The 11,803-nt window shown below is 57.3% G+C and overlaps 1 protein-coding gene across 4 annotated transcripts; it reads right to left on the bottom strand.

Annotated features, from left to right (window-relative positions):
* Positions 1-647: 647 nt before the first annotated feature.
* GIPC1 (GIPC PDZ domain containing family member 1) lies at positions 648-11,475 on the bottom strand. Of its 4 annotated transcripts, XM_045589293.1 has the most exons (9): positions 11,385-11,475; positions 8,605-8,656; positions 6,391-6,477; positions 3,833-4,153; positions 2,998-3,183; positions 2,740-2,920; positions 1,862-1,974; positions 1,479-1,560; positions 648-1,386 (listed from the first exon to the last, which is right to left on the bottom strand). In XM_045589293.1, exons 4-9 carry the CDS (start codon positions 4,118-4,120, stop codon positions 1,235-1,237), a joined length of 1,002 nt encoding a protein of 333 aa, XP_045445249.1. In that variant the 5' UTR covers positions 4,121-4,153; positions 6,391-6,477; positions 8,605-8,656; positions 11,385-11,475; the 3' UTR covers positions 648-1,234. The 4 variants fall into 4 exon arrangements, with proteins under 4 accessions (XP_045445249.1, XP_045445248.1, XP_036315911.1 ...); XM_045589292.1 differs by lacking the exon at positions 8,605-8,656 and having other exon boundaries at positions 11,385-11,456; XM_036460018.2 differs by lacking the exon at positions 8,605-8,656 and having other exon boundaries at positions 3,833-4,181; positions 6,392-6,477; positions 11,385-11,456.
* Between the last annotated feature and the right edge of the window lie 328 nt (positions 11,476-11,803).

Raw genomic sequence — 11,803 nt, 5'->3', positions numbered from 1 at the left:
TCCCGCTCGGCTCCCCCCTCCCCCAACATTCCTGCAGGGACCTCCAGCCTAGCTGGCTCCCTCCCTTCCATTTCGGCTCTTCCCTCCTGGTCTGGCCAGGGTCCCACCCCACCTCCTTCCCAGATCCCCCTTAAATCCTCGTGGGTGAAGCGGGTTTACATCCGGTGCACGGCGTGGCCTGCCGTGGCCGCCCAGAGGCTGCACGTCCAGGCAGGTGGTGTGTGGCGGCATCATGGCTGCTCCTCCCATAGCCCTCGCCCCAGCCCCCAGCGGCCCGAGGCTGGGGGAGCCCCCTCCCCGCCAGCTTTCTTTTTCCAAGCCAGGTTTCCACACCTCCCGGCCCTGCTGCTTCCCAGGACCCTGGGCCATAGCTGGCAGCCTTGTGCCCTCTGTTCCCATCAGGCTGGGGCGGCAGGAGGCACTGTTAGAAACGAGAAGACCTGAACCCTCGTTGGCCAAAAAGCTCAGGCCCTGCCTGGAAGCCCGGTGGCCCTCGGCCAGAAGCCTGCTCAGGCGGAACGGGTGGGAGGGGGCGGGCGGCCAGGGCCAGCTCCTAATTCAATTTGGAGCCAGAGGAGGATGGATTTCAGCTGCTACATTTTTTCCCAGCCAGGGCCCTTCCCACACTCGCACTCCAAGGCCACCACACAGGTCCAACAGCAGAGTCTTTATGTGCGACAGCAAAGTCAGACACGAGAGCCCACCGCCGTCTGTCCCGGGCGGAGGGAGCCGGAGTGGGGCGGGAGGGGGAGTTCACAGCAGAAGACGTGTTTCAAAGGCAGAGGCAGGGAGCTCTGCAGGAATGGCGGGAGGGGGATTATTGCATTTGCTGAGGCGGGGGGACGCTCCCCCTTTTGAATTCCCTGCCAGGAAACCAGGGAGGTCAGGACCCCCCGAACAGAACCCGAGGCCGCAGGGAGACGGGGGACCAGCTTGGCCGCTGATGTGGAACGTGTTGCGGGCGGGGTCTGGCTGCCCAATGGGGCTGGTCCCTCTCAGAGCCTGATCTGGCTGAGGTAGGTGGGGAACAGGGAGGGGGGGGGGGGCTGGGAACGAGGGAGGAGCGGTACCGATCGGCGGGGCAGAGGCTCGGCCCCACCTCCACGCCACATCCTGGGACTGCTGGGCCAGGGCCAGGGCCAGGCCGAGCCGGGTGCGGGGCCTGGCGGCCGTGTCCCCACCCCAGGGGCTCCCACCAGGCCCCCTCAGGTCATCGCAAGGTCCGGTGGGAGGCCTAGTACCGGCCGACCTTGGCGTCCCCGATGGCGCCCCAGACGTCGAAGACGAACTCGTCGGGAAAGGCGAAGTCGCCGAGCCGCTCGTCCAGGGCCTCGGCCAGCTCGTCCGGGTTCCTCTTGTCCTTCCCAAGCTCTACCATGGTGGCCGCTGCGGGCGGGGGAGCACAAGGGAGGCGGTCAGGGCAGGCCCGGTCTCCCCCAGACCCCCGCCCCGCCCAGATCCCAACGCCAAGCACTCACCCAGCTCCGTGTCCCTGATGCCCATGTAACTCTCCAGCAGGTCATCGACTTTCTCGATCGCCTTCTCCTCAAAGGCCGAGGGCTGGAGGCGGGGTGGCAGGAGGGACAGTGGCATCATCATAATGGCAACATAACTGATTGTATTCACTAGGCGCCAGGTCTCTTTCTGCCACTTCATCTATATTAACCCTCAGTCCATTATCAGTGTTATTTCTCCCGCTCCCCCCATTTTCCAGACAAGGAAACTAATAAGGCCAACAAGAAGGGTTGGGAGGAGGCAGGGGTGGGTTTGAATCCAGTGCCTGGAGCCCCTCAGCTAACAGGTGACACTGCACCCTACGAGTGTGCAGGGCAGGGGGGCTGGGCCCAGCTGGAACACTCACCAGGTCCTCCACAGTGGCAGGGCCCCGGGACCGGAGACGCAGAGTCCCTCTGCCAGTGCCCAGCTGGGGGCCGGAGCCGGGACGGCCACCCCCTGAACGCATGCTGATCATGTCTGTGGGAGGCAGGGGAGGTGTGAGAGTAGGGGGAGCCCAATTCCAGCATGTTCTGGACAGGAACAAGACATCCTGGCCTTTGACACTCCCCTCTGCCTTCCCCCAGCTCCTGCAGGCTCCAGGGCAGCTGGGGGCTGAGGGGACCCCAGGAGGGCAGGATTCCTGACAGACTTGGCATGGACGGGAGAGGGGCAGCCAGGGGCTGGGAACGGAAAGGGCTAAAAGGGACATTAAAGGGGGCCACATCTCTCCCAGGGCTCGGGGGACAGGAAGAGGATGGGGCCTTGATCTCTAGCTGCCGTCCCAGGGTTGAGTGTGGGGGTTGGGGGGCAGAGGAGTAATAGCTGCTGGGCGGTAGACCAGCCCTAGCTGCTTGGGGAAGTGTTTCAGAGTCCCCCACCCCCACCTTAGGGGCCTGGAGCCCATTCCTAAGAGTTAGTGAAGCCGGACTGGAAAGTGTGGGGGGGGCTGGCACAGGGCAGCCAAGCCTGGCTTATCGGGGCTGGGGGGATGGCGTGGCGGGGGTTGGCCAGGGTTGGGGGCGCTTGGCTGGGCTAATGGCTCCTGGAAGCTGGATGTGGGGGCAACTTCCTCCTCGTCCCCACCCTCCCCCCAGGCTGGGCGGAAGGCCAGCACTCCCCTCCCCAAGGAGAGGCGGAGCTGTCTCCCTCTTTCCAATGTGGCCTGCTGGGCTCGGGGCGCCACCTTCTGGTGGCCCGTGGCACTGCAGGCCGGACCCAAGTATATAATGGGCAGCCCCTCACCGAAAGCTTTGCGGGGCTCCGTGAGCTTCAGGGTGAAGGTGCGCCCTCGGGGCAGCTCCTTGAGCAGCCGGGCCACCTCGTAGTGCCGGCAGCCCAGCAGGCTCTGCCCATTGATGGCCTCGATCATGTCGCCCACGCTGATGAGTTGGATGTGGTCAATGACGCTTCCCTCCTTGATGCGCTGAGGAGAGAGGGGCCGTCAGCCCTGAGCTCTGCCCCCAGACCTGTGCCGCCCCCCTCCCACCCGCCCTCAGGCACCTTGATGAAGGCGTAGCCGGCCCCATTGTCTGTGATGGTGAGCCCCAGCGCCTCCTCCGACTTGAACACCTCCACCTCCTTCCGCTGCCCCTTGACGTGGGCGAAGATGAAGTCCTCCAGCCCGATCTGGCCCCCCAGGAGCTTGTCCATGTCCACCTTGTGGGTGTTGAGGGTGCAGAACATCACCTGCGAAGGTAGGAGACACTCAACTCTCCCCTTCCCTCCCTCGGCCTCTGAGGAAGAAGGAAAGAGAGCCTGGGGGTCCCCACCCCAGAGCCTGGCCACCCCAGAGGCCAAGGCCCCCACTGGGATGTCAGCTCGGCAAGGGCTGAAATTCCTGTCCTGGCAAAAACCTCCCTGCCGGCTCCAGGGCACGGAGCCTGGCCCCCTGTGGGTGCTGAGTGCATGCTTGTGGAATGAATGAAGGCACAGACTCCCTCCCAGCCTACTGAGACCCCTGGGGCTACTTCCTGCTCAATCCCTCCGGGCCTCTTTCCTTGGGCCCAAAGTCCTTGGGGCCAGGCCTCTCTGCATCCTGGAGAAGTGACTCTTGAACCGGACCTCCAACCCCCACAATCCACTGGGGTGCAAGCCTCTCCATGAAGGATGGGAATGCAGCATCTAGTTCCCATAATGCACTCGGGCATAGGTGTCCCAATACCATATGGAAACTCAGCATCCGGCCCTGGCCTCCGGGTCCCCATAATTCAGTGCGGCACAGGCCTCCGCACCTGCAGCTTGGGTACTGAGCCGCCGGTCAGAACCAGGACGCACGTCCAGGCTGCCAGCATCCCGCCAGCACCCCGCCAGCACCCCGGAACTCCCGGACGTGTACCTCGGCAGCCGGCAGCCGGAAGGCCTCGGCGATCTTGCCGTACAGCTCCTTGACGTTGGTAAAGCCCTCGATGCGGCCGGTGGGGCTGCCGTGGGCCAGCTGGGTGTGGAACACGAGGCGGGGGCGCAGGGCCGGGGGAGGGGGAGGCAAGCCCATGTGGGGGCCCCCTACCACACCCCCTCCCAGGGGCCCCGGCTCGTCCACACCCAGCCCACCGCGGCCCGGCTCGGCTTCTTCATTTTCCACCAGAGGTGGCGCCTTTTTCCGCCGGCCCAGTCCCAGTGGCATGAGCAGCGGGAGGAGGGGGCACGCCCGGGAGATCTGCCGGATGAGAGTGGGGTTAGGGCCTGTGCAGTGGCCCCAGGACATCTCTCCCCACCATGAGCGCCCTACAGGCCCAACGACAGAGAACAGGGCAGCCTCAGTTCAAACCCCTGGCCCCAGCCCTTTTAAACTCCTAATGCTAGCAGCTAATATCTATACAACTCCATGCTAACTGCCCCATGACCTTACTTGTTACACTACATGGTGATGTAGGGACCATATTATGTTACTAGAGTCCTAATGCACAAAATTTGGGTGATGGTGTGTGTGTGGGGGGGTCCCCCTTAGCCCGGTCTGTACCCTCTTGCAATCTGGGACAGTCTGGGACAATCTGTCTGCTGGACAGTCGGACATCACTCCAGTTGGACATCCCTCTTGCAATCTGGGAGCCCTGGCTCCTAACCACTTGCCTGCCTGCCTGATTGCTCCTAACCACTTGCCTGCCTGATTGTTCCTAACCACTCTGCCTGCCGGCCTAATCACCCCTAACTGCCTCTGTCTCGGCCCCCGATGCTGCAGCTTCACCCGGGAGGACGCCCAGAATGACATTTGGCTGTCCGGTCTAATTAGCATATTATACTTTTATTATTGTAGATGGTTACACCCATTTAGCGGATGAGAAAATGGAGGCCCAGAGTGGTTAAATTCCTCTTTATTTTTCTATCAGTCGCAGTCATTAGTGCTGTGTATTAGTGCTGCCAGCCCTCCCTTCGAAGCACATGGGCAGATGGCACTTACAGCCCTCCTCATGATTGGGCAGACATGTCACTGGTTCTGGACAGTGAGTTGTGAGAGGAAGTAACACCTGACATTTCTGAACTGAAGCGTTTAATTACTAGAGCTCCCGAGACCTGTCTCTCCCTGGCAGGGTGACCAGCCACACTGGCATGGCAGTGGCTCCGTCAGGCCAGGCCCTACACTGCGGTGCGCGTAACTCCCTGACAAGCTGCGATGGACATGGAGCAGGAATGGAAATTAAACCTTTTGTTTGACCACTAAGATTTTTGTTGTTCAGCCACTAAGCCGTTTGTTCCTAAGGCACCACCTGTCAGAACTGATACAATATCTGTATTTCTTCTCTTGCCCCATCGTCTCTCCTCCTCCCCTCTCCCTCCCGACAAATTAAACAGTATTTTGGGGGTATTTGCAATAATCCATACACCATTTTACACAGTTCCTTCAATAAGCAAGGGCCCTGGCTCGGGCCACCAGGTGCAGTTACACAGTCATTCCCTGCAGAGGCACCAGACCCCGGTGTGGTGGTGGGTGTGCGTGCCAGGGGGAAGGGCTGCCTTTTCCTGATTCACTCCCAGGTGCTATCCCGGCTACATGGGGCCCTGTCGTGCTGCCCAGGAGCATTCGTGCGGAGGAGAGGTATAGCTAATATAACTTCCAATAGCCCCATGAAGACAATAAAACCAGCCAAGTTCTATAAACTGGGTCAGGGAGGGCCCCTCTGAGCGGGTGAAGCCTCCACACGAGGATGTGAGGCAAAACGTTCCAGGCGGAGGGAACAGCCCATGCGGAGCCCCTGAGGTGCTTGGCGTGTCTGATAACAATGAGGAGCTGTGTAGTTGGCACAGAGTGAGGATGGGGGAGGACAGGAGGAGGTGAGGAGGTGACGGACATTCATAGCAGGGCCTTGTGGGCTGCGGGAAGGACTTGGGCGTTTGCTCTGGGTGAGGGTAGCAGCCTTGGCGGGTTGTGAGCACTCACAGATTCAGGCTCACAGATGAGCCAGAGGCCGGTGGAGATGGAGCGGCGTAAGCAATGGGAGGGTATGAAGAGAGAAAGTAAAAGAGGTGACATCGGCTGGCTGTGCAGACTGGGGAAGAATTGAGATTTCGTTTTTCAGTCACATGTCCAAAGTCACGGAGGCTGGCTGCATCCTCGGGTCTGACTCCCAAGCACACGTTAATAACCACAACACTGTCCCCTAAGCGGCGCTGTGTTCCTGGGCCTCAGCTGCTTGGCCTGCAGATGGGGACGTTTTATCCCTGGCCAGGTTGTAGTGAGGATCAGATGAAACCAAATTATATTTTTCTGTGTGCAAGACTTTCTTCCCTCCCTTCAGACCGCCCATTCTGGGAGCTGTCCTAGATTCAGTTGAGCCCAGTGGGCTGCACCCATCCTCATGCATCCATTCACCCGTCCGTTTGTTCTTTCATTCATTCATTCATCTATTCTCCAACACCTCCTCCAGGATCCCCTGCTCCGGCCCCATCATTACTCACCAGACTAGTGCAGCTGCCTCCTCCAGGTTTTCCAGGGTCTACCCTTGCCCCCCACAGTCTTTTGTCGACACAGTAGCCAGAGTGACCCTGTAAGACACAAGCCATATCACATCTGTCCTGGGCTCTGAACCCTCCCAGGCCTAACTCAGAATAAAAGTCAATGTTCTCCCCTCAGCCCACGAGCCCCCAAATATCTGCCCCCTCCCCTTCCCTCACCTCCTCCTACTCTCCCCTCACTCCCTCCCTCCAGTCATATAGGCTTCTCCCCACACATTAGGCATAGTCATGCCTCAGGGCCTTTGCACTGGCTGTGCTCCCTGGTATTGACACAAATCACTCTCACAGCAGAAACCGGTTTGGCTCAGTGGATAGAGCGTCAGCCTGCGGACTGAAAGGTCCTGGGTTCTGATTCCGGTCAAGAGCATGTACCTTGGTTGTGGGCACATCCCCAGTAGGGGGTGTGCAAGAGGCAGCTGATCGATGATTCTCTCTCATAAATGTTTCTAACTCTCTATCCCTCTCTCTTTCTCTCTGTAAAAAATCAATAAAATTTATTTTAAAACACACACACACACAAAAAAAAATAACAACAACAAATCACTCACATCTTTCAGGTGGAGAATCTATTTCATCCACGTAGCTTGTTCATTATCTGTGTTCTAAAAGGTCAGGGAATTCTGTCTTATTCATACCTATATTCTCAGTGCAGAGACCTATATTCTCAGTGCAGAGAACAGTGCCTGGCACATAGCAAGTGCTCAATAAATATTTGTTGAATGATTTATCCTAATATTCACCAGCCCACCAGAGTCTATGCCCGGCTCTAGAGAGACAAAGAGGCACAGGCTGTAGTCTCTGCCCTCAAGAGGGTCTTGTCCCCCCAGCAAAAACACAGGCCCCACCTCTCCGGTCCCCTGTCTCTTGCTTATCAGCGCCTGCCTGGGCATAGGGCAGGTGCTTCATCTATCCATGGAGACAGGTATCGTATCTCCACCTTTGTGTGTGTGTGTGGTTTTCCCCCACTCTCCTCAAAATCAATGATGCTAAATACCCTTTATACATTTATTAACCACTTGGATTTGCCTTTTTGTTACTTGCCACCTGCATACCCCCTCCTGGGGTATGTCTGCAACCAAGGTACATGCCCTTGACCGGAATCGAACCTGGGACCCATCAGTCCGCAGACCGACGCTCTATCCACTGCCAAACTAGTTAGGGCAGTCTTTACCTATTTAAAAATAATTATACAGCCCGGCTGGTGTGGTTCAGTGGATTGAGCATCATCCTTTGCACGAACAGGTCATTGGTTCAATTCCCAGTCAGGGCACATGCACGGGTTGCGGGCTCGATCCCCAGTGGGGGGCATGCAGGAGGCAGCCGATCAATGATTCTCTCTCATTATTGATGTTTCTATTTCTCTTTCTCCCTTCCTCTCTGAAATCAATAACAATATATTTTTTAAATAAATAAATAAATAAAAACATTTAAAAAAAGTAAACAAATAAAACTTTCTCCATGAAAGCATTAAAATAAATAAATATTATTACACAGCTTGTCTTTTTTTTCTTATTGATTTGTGGGAACTCTTTATATATTCTGGATAATACTAGTCTTTTATTGGTTACTTCATTGCTAGTACCCATCATTAGATCTAGCACAGTAGGCACTAACTGAATATTTGATAAAAAATAAATTCTGAATGGATAAACCATTACTGTCTCAAGTTATTTTGTTACACTCAATGATTAAAAATAAAAGTACTTGCTGAAACTGGTTTGGCTCAGTGGATAGAGCATCAGCCTGCAGACTGAAAGGTCCCAGGTTCGATTTTATTTATTAAAAAATAAATAAATAAAATAAAAGTACCGCTACTCATCATCACCTCCTCCGATTCCCCTTCATACATTGGGAGGCAGAATGCTAAGGACCTGCGTCTGAAATCTGGCCTCCCCACTTAATAGCTGTGTGGCCTGGGGCAAGTATCTCAACCTCTCTGAGTTCTAAGGAAACCTTACGTGTGCCAGGAACAGTTCCTGGCACAAAATATAAATGCTGGTAATTAATCCCAACCTCCTTATTCTTTCTGCCCACACCCACTACCCTGGTTTGGGATGGCTGCGTGTCCTCACCGGTAAGGTGGGTGGTTAATGAACCTGCTTTCCAAGACAGAAGAGGCAGGGTGGCCTGGGTTCAAATCCCACCTTTGCCACTTACCAGCTGTGTAGCCGTAGGCAAGTCACCTCACTTGACGAGGTCTCAGTTTCATCTGAAAAAGGAACGAAATTCCTGCCTCTCAGAGTGCTTGTGGGGATTCAGAGAGATTATGCATGTAGCCTGCTTAGCACTTTCCCTGACATCCAATTTAAGGAAGCTGTTATTACTATTGTCGTTATTATACTGCCTCCTCCCTTGCCCTGCCCAGGAACATTCCAGTCCTCTCTGCCTGCCAGGGCCTACTCTGGGCCACCTCCTCCAGGCAGCCTCCCAAGCTTGCCCCTTGGGGTCCAGACGGCTCAGGCCCATGAACTTAATTACATGTTGCCCTGGCAGAACTCTTGTCTTCCCGTCTCAGGCTGTTATTTAACTCCATGTCTCTATTTTAAAATGTAAACCAGATCGTGTTACTCCCCTGCCTCAAATCTTACAACAGTTTTTTTTTTTTTTTTTAATATATTTTATTGATATTTTTACAGAGAGGAAGGGAGAGAGATAGAGAGCTAGAAACGTCGATGAGAGAGGAACATCGACCAGCTGCCTCTTGCACACCCCCTACCGGGGATGTGCCCGCAACCAATGTACATGCCCTGGACCGGAATCGAACCCGGGACCCTTCAGTCCGCAGACCGACGCTCTACCACTGAGCCAAACCGGTTTCGGCACAGTTTTTTGTTTTTTTTAAAATATATTTTATTGATTTTTTTTACAGAGAGGAAGGGAGAGAGAGAGCTAGAAATGTCGATGAGAGAGAAACATCGACGAGCTGCCTCCTGCACACCCTCCACCGGGGATGTGCCCGCAACCAATGTACATGCCCCTGACCGGAATCGAACCCGGGACCTTTCAGTCTGCAGACCGACGCTCTACCACTGAGCCAAACCGGCTTTGGCACAACTGTTTTCTTAATGTGACCCTTGACTCACAGAATCGCCACCTCGGCTGCACCTCCTGCCTCGGCCACCCTACTCCCAGCCTGGTCCAGCTTCAGAGCCTTCGCCCTGGCTGTGCCTCTGCCCGGCCTTCGCAGGGCTGGCTCCCTTTTTGTCACTCGGGCCTCAGCTCTAAAGTCGCCTCCTCGGAGAGCCCCCTTTGTCCAGAGCTTCTATCATGCCACCCCCTCATATTTTATTCACAGCACTTAGCATCCTTGGTAGGTGTCTTCTTTACTTGCTAGCTTGCTTGTTGTCTGATTCCCCTGCTAGAAAGACAGCTCCCCAAGATTTCTGTCTTGTTTCCTACTGAGTCCCCTGTGCCAAGAACAGTGCCTGGCACATAGTAGCTGCTCAATAAACATTTGTGGAACGAATGAATACATTTTGTATCTTCATCCTGAGTGCTCTCTGAGGCCCCAATCCTCAGAACATGTACGTATGCCGTGGAGGTGGTACCTGCCACCCTCTCCCCTGGCTCTCAGGCTCCCCTCAAACCTGAACACAGGGCCGGAGGAGAAGAATTTCAGCCCCAGCACTGAGTGGGTTAGCTGGAATTCCGGCATCCCCATCCTCTTCCCTGTGAAAGGCCTGAAACTTAGCAACCCCTACAGCCACACAGAATTATAATGGGGCCGGGGGTGGAGTGGGGGAAGGGGGGAGCAGGAAGCAGGGAAGGGAGCTCACACAAGCTCAGCTGCAGCGGGTGGGTACCACGCCCAGGCTCCCCTGTCCAGCTGGGTATCGCTTTGGAGGGGAGGGCAGGAGGCCGCCTCTGATTCAGTCTTGAAAAACCTGCTCCCGGGTGTTTCCGGGGAGAACGCCTACTGCCCTGGCCTGGGCCCAGGCTTCCCAAGGGGACCCAGCATCCTGGCCCCCTGCCTTTCTCCCCTGAAGATGTCACTCTATTCTCAGGACCCAGGTACTCTGGCCTTGCTTTCCTGCTGAGGGGAGAAGGAACATGTGGAGAGCTTACTGCTTAAGTGGCTGCTGTCTGCTGAGTCTGGGAGGGTAGGTGTGGGAAAAGCAAAAAAGCAAAGACCAGCAGGTGTGGCCCAGACAGTATGCGTGGTGTGTGTGTGTGTGTGTGTGTGTGTGTGTGTTGGAGGTGGGGGTGGGGGTGGGGGAGGCAGGCAGCAGCAGGTGGAGGAGCTGCTCGGGAACATTTGAGCCAGGAAGCTCCTGGGCAGGTAGCCTAGCGGTTGGGTCTCCAGTTCTGGCCTCTGAGGTATGGGGTTGAGCCCCGGGTCTGCCACTTACTAGCTGTGCGTGCGACCTTGGGCAAGTCACTCCACCTCTCTGGGCCTGCTCCTTCACTCCTAGAAGTAGCAGTACCTCTCATGGTGTGTTTAAATTCGGTGATCTGCATGATAAATACCGGACACCCAAGTGTTCACTTAAATGCTAGTCGGGGCGATTTTTTTTTTTCATTATTATTATCGGGACCTCGGTCCTTCCCAAGAGCCCCCCACCCCACCCCCAATCCCCGGGTCCTGGAGGCTGGGGACGCGGCCAGCTCCGGGGAGTGCATGGGTAGGGTTCAGAAACACCGACCCCACGTCTGCTCCCGTCGGGGCGGGGCTGTCCAGAGGGGTGCAGGGCCAGGGCGTGGCTGGAGACCCATCCCGGCGGCGGGAAGCGCAGGCTCCCTGCCCCAAATGGGGAGGGAGGCGCCCGGAGGGGGAAGGGGCCTCCCTCAGGCATCCCCCCTGCCGGTCCAGCGGACTCGGGCCGCCGCGTCCCTCGGGCCGGCCCCACCCCCCATACGATCGGCCGGGTCCCGCGAGCTCACGACAGGGTCCCCGGAGCGGCAGCGCCGTGACCCGCCCGCCGGCGGGGACCACTCACCTGCGCCGCCGCCTGCCCGCGCGCGCCGGCTCTGCCCTCCACAAACTCCGGCCGGGCCTCTCCCGCAGCCTCGGACGGGAGGGGCGGGGCCGGCGGCCGCGCCCGACCAATCAGGAGTGGCCTCCTGTAGTTCTCGGCCAATCCGCGCCGCGCTGCAACGAGTCGGGTGGAGCCGCCAGAAACATTCCAAGAGGAGTCCCGCCTCCTCCGGAGCTTCCCGACTCCCCTGCCCGGCGGCACAGTGGACCCTCCCGCCCTGCCTGAGCCGCGGCGGACTGTACCACCGCGGGGCGGCCGGAGGGGGGAGCTGAGGCTGGGCCCCGGCGAAGGGAGGGGAAGGAAGGAGCCGAGTGACCAATGGGGAGCTGGGGCGCCGGGCCACGTGCTGCGGTTGAGTGTCTCGGGGTGGTACTGGGTGT

Source organism: Pipistrellus kuhlii, unplaced genomic scaffold (assembly GCF_014108245.1).
Source record: "Pipistrellus kuhlii isolate mPipKuh1 unplaced genomic scaffold, mPipKuh1.p scaffold_m20_p_30, whole genome shotgun sequence".
Taxonomy (NCBI): Eukaryota; Metazoa; Chordata; class Mammalia; order Chiroptera; family Vespertilionidae; genus Pipistrellus; species Pipistrellus kuhlii.
This window is presented reverse-complemented; position numbering and strand designations above follow the sequence as displayed.